General features: G+C 32.3%; 1 protein-coding gene across 1 annotated transcript; it reads right to left on the bottom strand.

The window, feature by feature from the left end:
- Positions 1-184: 184 nt before the first annotated feature.
- On the bottom strand, positions 185-11,714 carry LOC130644588 (uncharacterized). The gene is made up of 10 exons (XM_057450249.1): positions 11,381-11,714; positions 10,264-10,522; positions 8,785-8,844; positions 7,619-7,725; positions 7,411-7,496; positions 6,937-7,044; positions 5,785-5,992; positions 5,534-5,580; positions 1,310-1,486; positions 185-820 (listed from the first exon to the last, which is right to left on the bottom strand). The coding sequence occupies exons 1-10, from the start codon at positions 11,544-11,546 to the stop codon at positions 773-775; spliced, it is 1,266 nt and encodes a 421-aa protein (XP_057306232.1). The 5' UTR covers positions 11,547-11,714; the 3' UTR covers positions 185-772.
- Between the last annotated feature and the right edge of the window lie 9,089 nt (positions 11,715-20,803).

Genomic DNA, 20,803 nt, shown 5'->3' on the forward strand with positions numbered 1-20,803 from the left:
TATCAATGTCAAAGGTTGCTACTCACAAAAATTGTATAGTAAGGGGCATAATAGAATTAAAAATCATTTTGAAAAAAGGAAATTACCGAAAAAAGGATAGCATAATATTTTTGACCTTAATCTTGAAATATAGAATATAAAAAATATTGATAAGGAAAAAAAGGGAAAAAAAGGAAAAACAGAAGCCGTTGTTTTTACATGTATTAAAAAATAAATAATAATAATTCTAAAAACAAAACGTGTCGAAAAAAGACTTCCTCTTAAGAGTATCATTCTTAATAATTATACAAAAAAATGTGTAAATCAATTTTTTCTTATATAACACTCATACAAAAACCCACACATACAAAATAAAATGTACGAACTTAGTGAAGTTTTGCTTTAAAAATCCAAGCTAAACACACTTTACTTTAATGTTACAGAAACATTTTTAACTGCACAAATTAACCAAAGTAAGATGATAAAATCACCACATCTGTTTAGACAAGTCCTATGTTGAGACAAGTAATAACAAATGTACTTCTCTTTAGGAAGAATTCATTAAAGTCAGTAAAAATTTGTATGTAAATACTTTTTATACACATCTTAGTTTAGAAAATTTTTTTAGATTATTAAATACTACCAAAAAAATAAAGCTAAAAGAATATACAGATCCTTATTAAGGTATTCAACATGTATATAGTCTAGTGCATTTAAAAAATAAATTATCTGAAGTTATTGAAATAATGTAGTGACAATAATTACCCTCCAAGCGATGATGATTATTGATCTGTTACTCGATTAATGGTGTTTTTTCATCAGTTACGACCACGGCAGGCACCTGAAGAACAAAATATAATGAAATACTTTAATTATACTTTTAATTATACTTTAATTATACTTTTGCTGTTGTTGTTCTTGTTGCTGATAGTGTCTTGATATTATCAATACATTTTTAACCTGAAAATAAAGTATATTTACTAGTATTTAATTGTCAAGATTGAAATCATTATTGTTGCCCTCCAATAAGTCTCACATAACTAACTTAATTTTTACAATGTTATTAAATGCATTGGTGGAAATAGTTCAAAACATTTTTTTGGTTACAAATGACAATTTTACAGAACAAGTAATAATTCTACATTTCTGGTTATTGATGTAAATTTTTATCAGCCACAACCATAATCTGCACTTTTAAGAAGGGATCCCATAATCTGCACTTTTAAGAAGGGATCTAGAAGATAACTTTAAGGTGAGCATTTTTATTTTAGGTTTATTAAAATTTAATAAAAATATTAGTAAAACTAATATTTTCCCAAATTTGACATACATTTTTACACGATGCAGAAGCTTGTAAACTCGGATTTTGTGATTTGGACACACGCCTTAGAATGCGTGCAACTTGTATACGTTTAACCACATCTATATATTGGTCTGTTTCATCGACAATTTCTTCTTGTAGAATTTCTTCAATAACATCTTCTAAAGTAATGATTCCTGTAACCGGCTAATAAAACAAAAACATTTAGGATTAGGTTATCTTATATTAACATTACTGATATGTGAAATACATCATTATCTTCAGCCTAATGTCTGTTTTCCATGCTAGCATTTATACTGCACAGGGTATAATAATGACACTATTTCAATCTAACCTAGACTGTGGTAGTTCTAAACTCAAATTCTTCTGCATCCAGTTTCTCCTCATTACCTCCCCCCAGTCTTTCTTGGTCTACCTCTGGGGTTTTGTCTTAGAGTTATTAGGTCTTTACACATACACTAATAACACCCACCATTCTTTCCAAATGTCTAAACCGATGCAATCTTCTTATCTGACTAAAATTTCCAATGCTACGAATACTTAGCCTGTTTCTTAGCTCATCTACACCTTATCTGTCTTTCAAACATAACACTTCTTATACAGGTCACATACAACCTACTTTTTACCTCAATTGACATGACTCTTTTTGTCAACAAAGAAAGTAACTCCAAACCTTATCTAAGCACAGCCTGTCCTGTAAAGAACACTTCTTCCAACACCCCCTTCACTGAACAACATATCACCTAAGTAACAAAAGTTCTTAACCATTCCTACAAGACACTGTTGTACATTATTAAGAATACGGTAGACCCTTGTAAATTATTCAATTTTCTTTTTTTTAGGCAGATATAATTTCTAAGCTAAGTTTCCTGCAAGTTGCATGAAATATTTTGTTGGGATAAAAAAATGAAAATGTATTTTTTCATAACATTATCCTTGATCTTGTCTCAAATGTGGGTCACCCATGCTCTGCATGGTGATTTAAGGTTACTGTAAAGGAAAAAATTCACTTGAAAAACCCTTATAATTTATCAATACTTTTATATTTTTTTTTATTTATTTTTTTTTTGTTTCTGAATGTTTGATGAAAGACTTTTTTGATGGTGTTATTTTCGTGAGATATTAATTTTCCAAAAAGAAAATATAATGAATTAAACACACACCATTTTTTTTTCACCGTACGTTTTAAAACGGCTTCTTTTTCCGAACGCGTGGTCGCAGACTTTCCGTTTTTGCACTATTACATTCAGCATAAATTAAATTCAAAAAGGTTCCCGGGTTTTTTTTTTTGTAACAATGTTGTTATGAAATTATTTGTAATTATATATAATCATTCAAAAAAATGCATATTATTTTCTTTCTATCGTCATAATTCGCAAATCAGTAATTTATACAAAAAAAGCCGGGAACCTTTTGTGCATAATTTATTCAGCTTTCCATTACTGAAAATTTCAATGAGCCAATAGGAAGCTTTCGGAAAAAGAGACCACAAACGTAAAGGCATGTATGCAAAAATTTACTTAGGAGATATTTGTTTTTAAAGATTTCCGTAGGTGTTATGAAAATGTGTGAACTGAGTATGCAGAAAGATGATGGAAGTGTGAACTTTTTCTTTATGCTGAATGTGGGTTACAAGAGAAAGCTTATATGCATACTCCTTAACTTTGATCTTTTTTAATGATTTTTTATACGACAATAAGTAAACTATTTAAAAAATATTATTATCCATATATTTATACGGTAGTCTCATATCATGCAAAATGTTTACAAAAAATATGCTCAACTCATTTTGCACATATTTTCTCGAAGGTGTGAAGGATATAACACCTCTGAAAAGGCTTTTTCCAGAAAAAAGGGATGTTCCAAATTTTTCATAGAATATAAAATATGTCATTCGAAAGAGAATTTTTTTTCTATATGTCATAAATTTTTTGCAAAAAACCTAAAAAAAAAATTTGTTTCCTTTACAGTAACCTTAAGAATTTTTAAATGCTAGAAATATTATTCACCATTCGCAATCAAACTATAAGTTTCAGCATTTTTCGTACTGCAAAGTTACTGCTAAAAATATTTATATTCTACATTTTCAACTTTTCTTCTTTTACATGTTGTTCTGTTTATATTTCTATTATTCTTTTTTATTATACGTTTGAAATCCATATTTCACCTTATCAATACAAGTACTTTCTCTAATTTTATACGGAAAATGTTTTAAGTCATTAAAATATTTATCAGGTAAATTTTAATGTCACACCTTTGCACAGGTAGCAGAGAAAATGTTTGAGCCGTTTCTTCTTGACACAAGAAATTCTGTGAATACACCGCATGTTCGCGTTGATAACTCCCCTCCATTTTGTCTAAAACTGACAAAACTATGAACCCTCTGTCTGGCTACAAATGATTCTTCAAAATCATCAAATTGGTTGATTTGAGATATTTAGAACAAAATGCGTTATAACTTGAGAAACGATTAATTTTTTTGAAAAAATGTAGTAAGATATTGTAGAGCTGAATAAGAGCAATACAACGATGTATTTTTAAATAAAAAAAAAATTGATGGAGGGGAGTTTTCAAGGCTTTATCGAAGAAGGGTGGGTTCTTTTGATTAGAATTTGTTTTTCTTCATCCTAGCTTTTTTCCACAACTATTTTTTCTTTCTTACTTGTAGAGGATTTATCACCTTGAGTGCATTAATTTTCGCAAATTTCGGATTTTTGGGCTAATTCGCGAAATTTTGTGCTTGTGAAATTTTTGGAAAAGACCAATTCGCGAAAATTAATGCTCGCGAAATTTTTAATTTTTCTAATTTTTTATTATTATTATTACGTTTTTTCTTTTTGTTTTTTGATATAACATATTACATCAAGAACGCAAAATAAGTCCATTTAGTCTATTTCAATAAGTTCAGTTTTTCCTCCTTCTTTATCATTTTCATTACTTTTTGTTTTTTCTCTATTTTCTTAAACATTTTTCTAATGTCTATACCGTTATTTTTTTTCGACTGATCGATAGCTTTTGATGGTAGATTTTAATTCTTCTCCACATAACCATGGTTTTTAAAATATTATGTGAAATGTTATATATTATCGTTTAGTATATTTACCTGTATGGTTGGATCGTATGGTTGACCGTATCTCATTTGCCTTTAGAAACTTAATCAAACAAACCTTATATCAACTTTTTCCTTTGTTACTCGTCCATTCTCTACCTCGTCCACAGGCTTTTTTCTCTCGAAAAAAAAAATCAGAAATATTTTCAAAAAAAGCAAGGAACCCTGAGAATGAGGTTGGTCCATTCTACCATTCGCGAAAAATTTCACAATCATTAATTTGCGAAAAAAAATGCTTGCGAAAAATTTCACATATATCCATTTGCGAAAATTAATGCTTGCAAAATGTAACTTTTTTCGACTCAAGAAATTAAATGCTCACGAAAATTAATGCACTTAAGGTAATATTATATTAAAAATTGACATGTAGATCTTTTAAATATATTTAACATGTGTCAAAAGGGCTTACCATATCCTTAGGGCTGGGAAAACTTTGTTCTCTATAATTTTATCACCATTGCAATTATTGAAACATGTTTACTCAGGATAGCCTCTTCAGTTCCTATTGAATTTCTATTCAAAAGGGTCCTGCGAAGGAGATCTTAATGCATTTAAAGCTCTCATTGGGGCTACAAAGGTTGTGCAAGCACAGCAATCGCTTAACTAGACAACTGCCTACAATATCAATCCTATTCTCATGCTGAATGCTAAGTAGTAAGAATCTTTCATAGTCTCTGGCATGACTCCACTCGGGTTTATACCAAATACTTCCTGCACTGGAAGGAAATGCTCAACCACTAGGCTACCAGTTGGTTACATTCAAATTGAATTTCTGTTCTTAAACGTTTCTCCAATACCACTGCACTGAAAAATAAATCCTTTTGGAAATTGCTAAGGAAATTATTAGATTTGATCGCAAAAAAATTTTCCAAAAAAAAATTAAAGCTGTTAATACAATGATTTTGTGTAATTTCAGGTTACAAAAAAGGTTGTTTTTAGGAATTGGTGTGTCAGCTAACAGCTTTTATACTGATTTAGCTTTTCTGTCCAATCGTTCTAGTAATTGCAAGACAAAGCGGAGAAGTTACACAGGTTTGTTAAACAGAGCAATTTATAAGTACGGGCAAGGAAATAAGAAATGAGTTTTTAGAAGCCTGTGACTATGTAATGAGATACATACTAACCTCATAGTCTGAACCATCCAGTTTCTTCTTGACCAGACACATATGACCTGCGTAAATAAAACTTATATTTTTATTTTTATTTGTAAATAATTTGTTATTAAAATATCCTATCATGCATGGAGCAGCTTTACTGGTCGCTTCAAAATCACACTTTTGTTACAAGCATATCAGTACCAAAACATTTTTAAAAAAAATCAATAAATTTATGTAGTCTCTCTCCTAAGCATGTGATTGCGAGTAAAAATTCTTACTTCTGCCTGTCTGACACGCATTTAAAATATTATACAATGGTTCATCTTCATAAAACTGTAACAGCAACTTGTGTGGACGCATCACATTCTCAACAGGAATAGAATCATCTGGATCCAAAGTTATTATCGTTTTAACCAACAGTAATCCCACAATATTTTCTTTTAAATCTCTATACACTGGAATTCTTGAATGCCCAGCCTCAATAATCTAAAGGAATAAAAGAAATTGTTAATCCAGTAATCAGGCCTCTCAATAAGACCTACCTAATTGCATTCGTGTATACAGAGACATAGGTAAATTTTCACATGGTAAAAAATCACGTAGATAAAAGAACATTGATATTTATATAAACTTTTCTACTGCTTTTAAAATTATGTTATAGATTTATATTATAGTGATCACATATAAAATAAATTGCAGCAATGCGGAGTTACATGTGTCCTAATAAGTGTATTTTTGATCTATTTTTTACATTTTCAGTGGCCACCTGTTGCTTAAAGGTAGCACCATAATAAAAAAGAAAATTATCATCTATACATTTATTTTCAAAATTTTCAACAGCAATTACACTTGTGCAATATTAATAAAATAATTAATTTCCAAAAAATTGTTTCTTGTATCATATAGTTAATACAGAAAATTTGGCAACTTTAAAGCTTTGTAGGGACGTTTTCTAGTCATTTTAGAACAAAATACAGTTATTAAAAACATCAGAAAAAACTAATAACCCAATCTTCAGAAATGTTCGAAAAATTCGTATTTGGAACTATTTTGACCAATTTTGTCGACGAATCTGCCATTAGTATAGTAGAGAAAAACAACCGACTTTGTCACATTTATGGGGCATTTTTTTCTATTTTTGTACACAAAATAAGAATAAACTAATGATCCAATCCTGAAAAATGCCTTAAAACCATATAAACCGTCATTTTTGAGCGGAAGACTTTTTTCTCAGAAAACTGACTTTGTCGCATAGGGTCTATTGTTGCCATTGTGCAAATAATTAGAAAAAACTAATGATCCAATCTTGAGAAAAGCTGTTCACAAACAGATAGATGCACACACGCACAGATGGACACAGCACCAGGTAGGCCCAAAAAGCCTTCAGATAATAAATTGCACTTGCAAAAGTAACTAAATGTAATACATACAATGTTCATGTTTTCTAAGTCCAGAGGTTGTTTTGTTTCAAGCATAAACACTACATCTATTGGAACCATAGCATCTTTTGCAGTTTTATCTTTGAGATCTAATGCACCCTGTAAAAGAAAATAATTTACAATCATATGAAAAAAAGATTTTTTATCAAGCCTTGAAATTTCAGAATATCAAAAGTTTCAATTGAATAGCGATTCCTTGATGCTAAGAGAAGGGGAGTCACTTTTTGCTTATATGGACTATTTATTTTAAATTTTGTTGAAATAAAGCTATAGCCTCTTTAAGCCTTACAAAAATTTGAATTATAGATGATTACCTGGTAACCTTTTCAGAGAACATACTAACATGTTCTGGAAACTGTCAGGTTTATAATGGATTGCTTTTGGGATAGGTACACTTGCATTTCTAACTATGGAACCCTTTTCAGTACCCAGGGAAATGTTTATATTAAAAGTTAGAAATAGTACTTTTATTATCAATGCTTCATCAATACTCAAAGGTTCTTCATTTTCTTCATCAAATTGCTGATGCAAATTAACAAGCTCTTTAAGCTCTAAACATATTACACACATTACATAATAAGGAATTCATAGTTTCGTTTTTCTTTTTGTAAACAAAATAATATATGTGTTTTAAACATAGGAGAGGAATTTTTTTAAAAAAAATATTGTATACCAGCTCTTCTGAAAAAGGTTGTGTGGTTACTACCAAGCATACAATCAAGTAGCTTCGAAATGGGCCAGGATAATATAAACAGCAACACCATTAAAATTTTAACAAGTCTAAACAAAAACAGCCTTCTAGAATACATAGAAACATAGCTAAAAAATTAGCTTTTACAGAAATTGTTAATGCATTTTTAATAATAGTATTTCTTAAACAAAATGAAAATCAATATGTTGTGGATTATTTTAACATAGTTTATTCTATGGGGAGTTAAACAGCCAAAACACAGATCATAAACCCATGTGCACAGGCAACTTATGGTGCAACCCCATAAAGTTTGTGTATATAATAATGATATCGTTATGACAGCCTTGTGTGATGTGTTTAGGTGTTTTATGTTAAAAAAGTATAACACAGAAAAATAACACTTCCCGCGTTTTAAGGACTACGAAATTACTAAAACGCGCTTTTCCCACAATTCAATAAATCAAATAAAAGCGCTTCTTGTGTCATACTATTGTCATAAAAACCTGTTATATTCCAAAATTTCTACCTACTTATGCGACTATTTTGAAATCACTATATAACACCATTTTAGCATAAGAGTAAGACCTTAGACGCCCTTTTATAACACTTCCTGCAGTCAGGTGGCTATAGTGCGCAACACACGATTCATGAAAGCTGAGCGACAAGTTTTGTGCAAAATTTATTGTCAAGTCTGACAATTCACCTTTTCAGTTTTTGTCTGATATTGATTAACAAAGCTGTTCCTGTTGAGTTATTTTGCACCTGAATTGTGCATTTTTCCAGCCACGTAGACAATTATTTTGGGAACATCAGTTATGTCACAATTTATGCTATTTTTTATAAACTTTATATTTAAAATTTAAAATTACAACTTTGGCAAAAAATAAAGAGCATTGTCAAATTTAATCTATGATTGTCACAGTAGCCAGGTAATATTGCAAACCAGTGCTTGTCTACTCAGGATAGTCTACAATTAAAAATGTAAAAAAATAATAAGCATTTTTCAACAAAATGCATTTAAAACCTTATCCTCAAGTTTTGGAACTTTTAGGAACTGAAAAAGCGTACAATTATACATTGATTGGTTTGTATAGAATCCTTAATCATATGATATTATTAAAAGCGCAGGGTGAAATAAAAACACTTACGGTGAAAGATAATAGCCAATAGCTAGCCCATATCTTGTACATAAGGCTTGTGGTATGATTCTAATGTAAAAACAAATGATCATATAAAAGCTTCTGTGACAGAAATTAAAAGAAATTAATGTCTTAAATCATATAATTTCAATAAAAAGCAACAAAACAACCCACAAATAACCATTGTTATTGCCTCTTCTTTGCACTTACTGAGTAGGGATCTATTCAAATGTAAATAGAAGCAAGCCATAATGTTATTTATGACTGGTGTTACACATCCACCTAACCATTCTTATATCATTCCTTTCTAAAGATCTTCATGCTTCACTACCCATGTCTCACTACAGTGACAAAAAGTCATCATACAATGTTGACATGCATACTGTGTAATTTGCAGACCTAAGGTCCTCAAATATAGATTTTTCAAAGAAAATACTTGAAGATTTGAATTCTGATCGATTTCCATTTTCTCCTTAGAGAAATCCTTTGTCTTTATACAACCTGGTAATGTTTTTAATAAAATCTTACATTCTCATAGTATTTTTTTAATGAATAGTGCTGTCAATAGTTTTAAAAAAGATACAAAAACGAGAATTTCCAAGAAAGACATATTTTCTTCAACCATTGTCTCATTATGACGTCATCACTTCCTGTGATGACATGTCAACCTAAATATTTTGTCACTAAATTAAGTCACAACATATTGATGCTTCTTTGTGCCAAGTTTTGTCACTTAAAAACAAACTGGACAAAAGTTATAGCCAGTGGGCACTTTATGCCACCCTCCATACTTACAAGGGCCAAAAAACCATACCAAATAGGGTTTAAGTTGGAAAAACTTAATTGTTTATAATCACATTTTGCAACGCTAGCATACAAACTGGATGTCAGCTCTAAACCTTCCTCCAATACCACTGCACTTTTTATGTACCCAATGCTTATGAATGTTAAAAAAAATTGAGTCACACCGACTCCTTTCCTGCAAACTTCACAAGGCCACTTTCCAACTACAAGGTCGCACTTGCCACTAATCATGATTTTAGCCCTTCTCCTTTCTTCCACTTCTCAAACTTTTTAACAAATTCTTCTACCAACTCCGGTACAAGAACCAAGTCATTTGCATACAATAACTCCCATGGACAATCTGTTCTGAACTTCATCGACAGCGCTTCTTTAAATAAAACAAACAACAAAGGGCTAAGTACAGAACCCTGATGTACACCAACATTTACACTAAATTTATCACTAAGTGAATCGTTAATAAGCAACTTCAATATTTATTGCTGATCACAGGAGGTACCTTGGAAAAAAAGTTTAAACCTAACAAAAAAAATGTACCCTGTGTGTATCTATATATATTAAATTTAGGTGACAACCATATGAGTATCTATAAGGAGTGTTTGTTCATTTAAGCTATGCAGTCACTGTACACTATATCCTGGTTTTTATCTGAGATTATATACAATTAAGGTGATTTAAAACACATACTCCCCAAAAATAAGAACAGCAGTGACAGATACAACAATTGCAATAATAGGATTGGTGATCTTGTCCATGAAGATTGGCATGGTTTCAACTGCAGCTGCGTTTGCCAAGAGAAGTGTCACCAACAATAAATGATGTTTTTTAACTATAGGAAATATCTTCTCTGCATACTTTTTCTCTTTTCCTTTGCCAACTTTCATTAAAATTTCCAACTGTGTTTTGTCAAGAGATAAAAGACCCATTGTTAGACCAGACATTAAACCTGAAATGTATATATACAAATAATTTACCTGATCCTTTGACATTAAATTTTAAACAGTGTGTACTGCAATGCACAAAAAGAATCAATATTACGTAGCACTTTACATTTCTTATACAACACCGCACACTTCTTTTTGCACACTGCAATTCTTAAACATTTTACGGGTAAGCCTGAAACAATGCATTTTATAAATTACAGTTATTATAACTATATTTTATGAACTGCACTCTTTTCAAATTAAGTTTGAGCTTTGATGAAAAGTGAGACTTTTCACCAGAGCTCAAACTATCAATTCCAACTTTACAGCAAAGCTATAATATTATGTTAATCTTTTCTTTTACTAGGTTTTACCAATAACTCAATTTGGATTTTAAAAAATTATTGTTTGCAAATAGTAAATAGCTGAACCCGGCATATAAAACTATGCAGCAATGTTCTGTTGGTTAAGAATTTTATTGTGAGACTATCAAGAATGTAGAAATTTATCAAATGTTTTAAAAAAGACGAAAACTGTTTTTAAAAAGATGAACAGAGTTTTAAAAACATTCAAGAAGTGTAGTTTTGTATAAGTCTGCAATGTAACTCAGGAGGTGCGTAGTGCGATACAGCAAGCACAAAGCACTCAGTACATTGATCCTTCTGGGCCTTTGTATAACAGTGCATAAACAATAAACTGTCAATTTAGACCTTTTTTTATTTGAATTGGGTAATCCAAAAAAAATAAATAAAAAATAAATATCTTCTATACTCTATATGTTAACTGCAAAATGTTCAGCACATTTTAGAAAAAATTTGAAGCAACCTGTGAAGGATTCATTTCAGTATCACATACCCAAAAACAACATCAACATTTCTCACCTGCAAAAAGGACCAGGAAAAGATATGTACCAAGATATACCCAAAACATTGTTGTATATATTGTTAGTACATCTTCAACTTCGTCAAATTTTATTCCATTACAAATAACTTCCTTTTCGTTAACAAATTTACATGTGACATTTTCCATTTTGGTATTTCCAAGCATATTGTCTATTTAAATCTAACAAATAATAAAGCTAAATGACCAGTTGCCCTCATGGAAATAACTAACTCATTTTCCTTCAATGTTACTGAAAAATGTTATATGACAAATTCAACGTTGCAACATCAATAACGCTATTACAGTTATAAATTTCAGGCCAAATAACTTAGAAATAAGGTAGTGACGATGTCAGTTATTTTTACTGCGTGGGTAACTAGGGACAACCTGGGACCAAATTGAGTAAGTTGACCAAACCTGGGTCCCAAATTCGTTTGGGAATGGAGGGTATAATGATGTTATCAAAAAAAACCAAACCCCAATATCTCTGTAAACTATTTGTCAAAAGCACATGATCTTATCCTGTTTCTTGATCAGCGTTTCAAGATCTATATATATTATATACAATATATACAACATCAACGTCTCTGCTGATGTTAGCAAAATTTTTAAACACCTTATATTTTCTAGGCATTCGTGCACATTATTTAGATCAGCGTTTTAAGCTCTACACAATAGAGACAATGGGTAAACAACATTTTTGTTTATTGGCAGGCCCTTTCAGACGTCATTGAATTTCAAGTGATGGTTCTCTTTCTCAACGATAGTTCCCCTTCTCATTTTTATCCCACCTTAGTGAATTTTTCCATGGGCCTTATAGACAAGGTTAAAAATAATATCTCAGCCAATTCTCTCTGTGTGCAATTGTCAATTAAGATAATTTTTTAATACATTGTTACTGCTACTATAAGAAAACGAATTCAACTACTTTTACTGTTTCATATGACTTCCAAGTGCCAAGAATCCGAACCTTATCACCCCAAAATACGGCTGGAAATCCTGACCCCATATTCTGTAAAAAAAGACTGGGAAGATCGTGATGTGTGACGTTGCAAAGTGCGGAAAGCTCAATTCTATGCAGCGGCTGGTTTATTAACACAACAAATTTGTTTATAGTTTTGATAAATATGGCTAAATATAGCTACTAGCTACTAATATATCGTTATAGCTATTAGCAATTCCTTTTTATTTTATGCTAAATATGCCAAATTGCTCAGCTTTCGGTTGTACAAACTCCATGTTTAACAAAGTGCTTAGTTTTCATAAGATACCTTCAGAAAAATTGAACAACAAACTTCGTAAAAAAAATTACAAGCAATTAAAAGAGAAGGGTCTTTACCAAAAGATCCTAATTTTTACATCTGCTCAAAACACTTCACTTGACGATTGTTTTCAGAGGGATATGATAGTAAAACAAAGTTCATCTGTATTTCTTGAATGCAAAAAATAAAGTTTTCTTTGTATTTGCATATATTCACTGGTCAAATCCATGCCAATGTATAATTTACATTCACTTTTATTATACTAATATTATTTCACTCGTTTGTTACCTTCTTCCATTTTTAAATTTATAAATTTAATATTTTAAAGCTAAATTTTTGTCCTGCTTGCCACTTATGATTATCTTTTCTCGCAACTCATAAGCAAATTTTGTTGTTTTTGTTTTGCGCATATAAAAATCTAATTTTTAACAGGGGGTAAACATATTACTTTGCTAGAGTGAGCTAATGAGTGAACCGATGTCATCAACATTTTGAACATCAAACGAAAGTTAAGCATGTTCTGGAAATAGTCCTGGTGCTGTTCCAACGATTTTTGTATTGACTTTAGAGACTACAAAAATTATCCCTCCCCCCTGAATTGTTTCTCACTTAATATCCAAGAAGTCCATCACACAAAAGCTTTAAAAAAAGGATGGGCTACTGTTCTACTTCGTCCATACAATTTAATTTTTTTTAAACCTTTTTTAAAATTATAACTTATTGTCAATCAGAGAGTGACAATGCATCAAAAGTTTTTTTATGAAGACGGTTTTTGTTCATTTGAGGAAAATTGTTGGTTATAGTTATGTTTTGACAAATAAGGAAGGTGTATACTTAGTTATTTTGGTTTTTGTTTATTAAAAAATAAGTTACAACAAATCGTAATGTCTCCTCTTCTTGTCAATGTTGGAGGCCTCTCTCTGTGGTTTGCTACATGTCGCACTTTGCAACGTCATTTTTGTTACTATTTCCAGTCTTCTTGTTTTTATGCGGCCTGTTAGAAAAGGTATATTTCAGGCAAAGAAATTGCTTTTATTGAGGTAAAGACAGACATTATTAAGTTGCACTTTTTTATTTTTTGAAATATATTACCCATTTTTGACAATATATCAAAAAATAAATTTTGCATGTAGTTCCCCTTTAATCAATAATATGTTATCAGACTCCAATATTCTGTTTAATTAGGAGCAATAAATCAAATTCGCAGTATTCTCTCAGTTAGCAGTTTTTCCTGACTGCTAGAGACTTTGTGAAACTTCTGTGAGAGATTCCCACATAACAAGGCGGACATCACAAATATCTGGTGTTAGAGTCATTTGAGCACCAAAAATAGAGTCGTCTGTCGGCAACTCAAAAATTCGAAAAATTGTAACCAACCATCAACGCGCGCCATCAAACCTCCGATATTTAATGATAACTTGGGCACCTCGTTTAAACGGAGTTTCCGTTCGTCGTTTTTAACTAGTTCTCAGGAACCTTTTCGCATTTTAAAGTGAAGCACAATAACAATGGTGTGGGTAATGGCTGTGGGGAGACAACAAACCTATATTATTTTATTGTCATTCTAGCTATTCGGACTTGGGTGACCCTAAGGCCACCCTCAAAGATATAATTGGTTAGCATAATCCGACCGACTTACTTTGAACGACGTTGACTGACAAAAATCGAACTTGAAACGGAGGCTAAAAATACAGCTGGCGTACAATTAAAACAAATAACAAAAATTGGCTGCAAAATGTAGTATTTTTGTAATTTTTCGAGCGACTCACATTTGTAATTAGAAATGACGCTAACTAAACATATTTTCGACGGTGGCCTAACCAATTATATTTTTGATGGTGGCCTAAATCATCATATGCCAGACTCCCCATCTTAGATGGAATGTCAGAGAATAGCAAAATATACTGCAACCAATCAATGCAATGTGCAAGTCTCAATCTTTCTAAAAGAAGCAGGCTACAATAAAAAAGGAACACAAAAACTGTAGCTATAGCTAGCTAGCTCCATTTCACATTTAAATTCTCTGAAAAGAAACTAAATGTGGGGGGAATAAAAGTTGGAGAACCCCATGCAGCTATAAAAATATAGTACAACAATATTACATCTTCTATTTCTATAGCTAACTGCAGCACGAGCTATGCCTAACCTAGCCATGCCATGAAACAAACAAAAAAAACACAAATGAGCATGTGCACATCACAGGCTGTGACGCGATGTATCGAATCTACATATAGTATGCTCGCGCAGCCAGCAAAGAAATACGCTCGCTATGCAAATACAACCATGATCCCACCCAGCCCACCAGGTGACGTTTTTTTGATACCGCATTTACTCAATGACCCTGCCTATATAAATGTCCCCCTCGAATGGAATACGTTCTTATGGCTTTAAAATATTCAATGAGAACCCTTTTGGTGACTCCCTCCTCAAAAAGGGCGCTTATTTAGAAAATTATTAATGCAACCCAACCTCGTACCGTTTTTTATCTTTTTCTAACAGTCGAAGAGGCTTTTCCTCGCCGTTCAAGATTGTTGGGAAAAGAAAAAAAGCCAAGTAGACGAGGTTACAATGGTAGGTAAAACTATAAAATAATTAATCAGACTTTAATGGTTAATGTGTGGCTTTTGTATTCAAATCTGCTTTCATATGTCTTTAATCCGGGGCGCTTCCAAAGTCATTACGTGATACACAGATTTAAGTGACGTATCAAAAATTTCAACATCCAATGGATCATTGCGGCGAATTCAATTTGTTGGGAAAAAGAACGTCTTCTATCTCTTAAGTATAATTTCTAATCCAGAAAACCGATACGAGTACATAGTTCGTTTCTGTCACGTGACAATATTAAGTATAAAACATAGCAATGAGGGGGATACAAATCATTTTGTCGAATTTGATTTACCGAGTGCGAAAAATTTGATTACACGAAACCCCTGTTTTGGTTTGCAAACCTAAATATTAAAGAGGTAAAACTTTTAAAATCTCGAATTTGACAAATTGGATTCTACAAATTCAATCAAAAAATACATTTAAATTTGCTGAATTATATAGTATTACAGAGTTTCTTGGACCACGAGCCGTTATTACACAGGAAGTTCCGAACAAAAAGACAGCATGCCCTGGGAACGAGGCTGGACATATTGGATTCAACAAAATATATAGTGTAAATTCCGCTGTAGAAATTGTATCAGGACTTATCTCCTACCGAATATTAGAAGACCTGAAAATAATTGGGTTACTTGCTCCTAGGGTCAGAAAGAACAATTTTTGTGTTGGAAACAGCAGAAAATTTTGTTGACTAAACTGGTGATGGGAAAAAATTTAATAACAAACAAAAGCGATTTTTATATTTTTTGAAAAGGTTTAAAGCTGAAACTGATAACTCCTCCCCCCCCCCCCCACACACACACACAACACTTAGCCAATAAAAACAGTGTTTTCATATCCGACATACAGAGATTTTATTTTCCGTACCCAGAAAACTTTTCTAGTAAACCTAGGAGGTTAGGGTAACCAGAATGTTTTCTTTAAAGTAAACGAAAGGTTGCAAGAAAATTTAATAATAAAGTTGGTCCTAAACAATATGCTAAGGCTAGCCTGCTAACTCAAGTGCAAAATAAAAAAAATCCTTTACCATGAACCCAAGTTCTGAAATGAGAATGCTTCATGCTCATATAAGCTTCTACTGACGAAAATCGCACGCGAAGGCCAACCTGTTTTTTTTCTTTTCTACTTCTTTCACTGCTGGAAGAGTAAAATCAGGGAAAAAGAAATAAAAGCATATTAAAACACATATCATACAGTATTGACACTACGATCTTATAACGTTACTTGAACATAAAAAGTTAGGCAAAAATCACTTAAACGAATTAACGCTCCATACAAAGATATTTTAACGTTAAGAAAGTTGAAAACGATGTTAACATCTTTGAAACCTTGAGAAGTTGTATAGTGTATATAATTTTTAGTTCGCGATGTACATCGTGCTAGTCGACCAAACTAGTCGTCATTTACTAAACCGCGTAAGAGAGAACAGACGTATTTGAACACCAGTGGGCAGTCACTTTGGCATGTTTAAGGAACACTGGAGACGAGGTTGTTTTATCGAAAATAAAATTTGTTGATATAAGTGGTTGCTTATTTATACCTTATATCACAACTAACTACAGTCTCCGCCGTGTCTCTTTTAGTTTTCCTGTTACATCAAATCATAAGGTTAGTAGTAGCCGTCGGTCTTGCATTCTGGTTCGCAAGTATTTGTGTGTTTGTCATATAGTCTTTACTTTGTTTTAGTCTATACAGATAGATTAAAAAACCAGTAGTCAACTAGCAGTCTACACAAAACTATGACAGAACTAGTAATGTGGTAATGTCGTGTCTAGTGACAACGAACAAGAACAGCCACAAAAAGTAAGAATAAAAAACTGTACACAATAGTCAAGGTAAAACACCTAGCGTATACCGTCCTAATTACGTGATTATCTAAACAAACAGCTCTTGCGACGATCTTAAACTTAGTAGGATTAGTAGGATTCAACTTTATGGTCAAATCTTAGATATCTTAAATTTCATAACGTTTTTCGAGTCTTTTAGCAAGAGGGTGCCAATAAGTCGCAAATGGCAGCATATATACGTGCGAGTTCGGGCGACTTTTTTAATTAAATTGACGGTTGTCTGCTGAAAATGCCCGCACTTTCCCGAAATCGCTCGGAATATTACCAAAATGCAACACCTTGTAACATAAACATGGTGGACAACAGTTGAAAGAATGCGTTTGAAGAGAAAGGCGTTAATAAAGTTTATAGCTACAGTACAGTACAGATATAACGATCAAGTTTCACACCTTTTTCTTGTTTGTCTTTTGTTCTTATTAATTATCTTGCGAGTCTTGTAAGTCATTAACTTGCGCGTAATAAACAAAAGATTCTTAAAGAAAAAATAGCTTTATTATAACTGCGAGTAACTATTGTTAAATAGTGTTAACATAACTATTCCCAATAGCATAATTGCAAATGTTATCAACTCTGTCAATGTGACACGAAGAGCCATTGTTTAATATTTTTATTAAACAAAAGTTTTGCGTGGAAACTAAATAAACTAGCGAGAAGGCATTGTTGGTTGCGCTGGTTAAATAAAGCTTTTAAGCGATAGAAATTATTATATTTTAACAAAGATTGAAACTTTAATTTTGATAGAAAAGCTTTTTTAGATCGTGTTTTAGAAGTTTAAGAACGAAAAACGGCGATAGAAATGTTTTTTTAGATCGCATTTTAAAAGTTTAAAAACGAAAAACGGCGATAGAAATGTTTTTTAGATCGCATTTTGAAAGTTTAAAAACAAAAACGGCGATAGAAAATCTTTTTTAGATCGCATTTTAAAAGTTTAAAAACGAAAAGCGGCGATAGAAATGTTTTTTTTAGATCGCATTTTAAAAGTTTAATAACGAAAAGCGGCGATAGAAATGTTTTTTTTAGATCGCATTTTAAAAGTTTAATAACGAAGAGCGGCGATAGAAATGATTTTTTAGAAAGTTAAAGAACGAAGAACGTCGATAGGAAAGCTTTGTTAGATAGTTTTTTAAGTATTTAAAATGTTATCAACTCTATCAATGTGACACGGCGAGCCATTGTTTGATAGTTTTATAAACTAAAAGATTTGCGCGAAAACTAAATGGACAGCGAGATGCATTGTTTAAATCTTTTAAGAGATAGAGGTGTTGCGCGCTAGTAAAAACAAAGACAATGTTTTTAACAATAAAATGTAGCATGATACTATAAAACGTCAAAAGTTATATTTTTAGATTTTTTCTTTCTTCGGTATTAAAATTTAATTTGTTTTTTGAAATCTTATCATGAAGGGAAAAGTCCCGAAGGTAGGGTTTTTCCGTTTGCGTTGCTAAACGTTGCTTTTTATAAAAAGAACTTTTAAAAGTTTTGCATGTTAAAAAATATGTTTCGACGATAAAGAAATATTACTAAAAGTTTTAAAAGTAGCATTAATTTTTTTTTAAATATTTAGATCATTGGATTTGTTGTTTTCTAAAAGAGCTTGTGTTTTTTAATAAATCGAGATTAAAATCGCGTTACTATAATTAGTTTCGTTGTGAAAAAAAATAAAAATTCAATGGCCTTCGCGTTTAATTTATTCTCGCGCAGAGTATTGTTTTTAAACAATGTTTCTTGCTATGCTTTTGTTTTTAACACGAAGCAATTATTTTCGCGAAATTTGAAAAGAACTCGCTATCCTATTGTTTTTTTTAATAAAAGCAATTATTTTTGCAAGTTGAGCATACGCATACGCTTACATCTGGACTGTACTGTAAGTTATTTATTAAGTAAATCTTATCAAAAATCATAAAAACAGTTCTTTTAAGAACTTAGCTACCACATAGCTCATTTTAATTTTTATACTTTTCTAAGTAATTTCTCGAGAGTCATTTGTGGTGAATCTTTTTTTCTTTCGGGCATTGTTCGGGACCATGCGGGTTTCTTCAGGCAAATACCTGAATTTTTTTCAAAGGGCCTAACTCGCCTGAAAACACCCTCGTCTTTTAGCTAGCTAGCTATAAATCTTAAACCAATGTCACAGGTATATTCAGAGGGTGCCAACTCGCCGGAAATGTCACAAAAACCACTAGGGCTGTCGGACGACTTCCTGCGTTTTAAAAAAAATTAGAATTTTGCCAGAAGAAACCTGAATCAACCCGAAACAAAATTTTTTAAACATTTATTTCTATGTATGTATATAATTTTTTAGGCCCTGTTAGCGGGATATCGCTGCTAATGGGGGGAGGGGGTCTGAAGTTTGAAAAAAAATCCGCTAAGGATTGAGAAATTTCAAAAATTTGTTTGTGGCCTAAAAGTTCTTCTTCGTCATTTGTGAGCATAATTCCTCTTGTTATCAATTTTGATAACTTTTATCTACAAAACACGCCCCTGAGCTTCCAAGATTTATCCGAATGTGTGTATTTTACTAAAAGAGGGGGAGGTGGTCTGAATCTTAGCGGCGATATCCCGCTAATGGGGCCCAAAATTTTTTTTGGAAGGCCCCTAACTTATTCTTTTAATGTGGAACAGTGGCAGTGAAGGACTGTTTTTTATATCATTTATTCGATAAAAAACTGTAAGGCCACCATCAAAAATATGTTGTGTTCACTTCCTGAATACCCCGGAAAAATGAGTCAGGGGGTGTGTTTTTTCCTGGGATTTTTAGATTGGAGCAATCAAATTCGTTCCTTGGGCCAAAACAGTATAGCGCCATTCAACATCGTTAGTAGACCATTTTTTGCTGCCCTGTAAACTATCAGTAGCCACAGGGGCAGGCTCGGTCGGGAAAATTTACTCCCGCGAGCGCTAAATCGCTCACGTAAATTAATCTGCGTGAGCGATCCACGTGCGATCACAAAAGCTCGTGCAAATTAGTTTGCGTGAGTGGTCAATGAAACAAAAAGTTACGACATGCACATGCTTGATCTGTAAAACAAAAATTTCTTTCTGCAGATGCCCGGAGCATAAGAGTGGCAGCATGAAGGAAAGGAGCCGACCTTAATGTTCTCTTCACCTCATGTTCTTCATAATAACACGATCGTTCTTCATAAGCTTTGTGTTTTTGGTGGCGCTTATTTAGTAGATTCTCTTAAAATGTGAAAAAAAAATATCGTAGGATCTCTAGAAAATTCTGATAAATAGTCTCTTACGTGACCGATAAATCGCTCACGTAAACTTTTTTGCGCGTGTATGGGTGTGTGCGCGTGCGATCGCACATGTCTCCTGACCAGGCCTGAGGGGTGCCCTAAAGGAATTAATTTTTATGGAAATTAATTTTCACGAGTTTTGTCAATTTTGCATAAATTAGTTTTTTGAAAAATATCTCGCGAAGGACGCGAACACAATATATTTTTGATGATGACCTAAGTATGACGACAAAATAGCACCTTCCTTCTTCTTGATAACCCCCCCCCCCCCCCCCCCTAAAAAAAAAAGCCTGTGGCTGGCCTCACATATAAGACGTTTTCAGCGAGTCGGCACCCTCATGCAGGTATAAAAACATTTACGGATATTGCTACACCACAAACACTTGGCTGCAATGCTACTAATCATGACTTTAGACTTTGCTGTGTTCACCCTTAGCCCTTTCTTTTCTAGTCCTTTCTTACACTTC

This window comes from Hydractinia symbiolongicarpus, chromosome 5 (genome assembly GCF_029227915.1).
Source record: "Hydractinia symbiolongicarpus strain clone_291-10 chromosome 5, HSymV2.1, whole genome shotgun sequence".
Classification (NCBI taxonomy): Eukaryota; Metazoa; Cnidaria; class Hydrozoa; order Anthoathecata; family Hydractiniidae; genus Hydractinia; species Hydractinia symbiolongicarpus.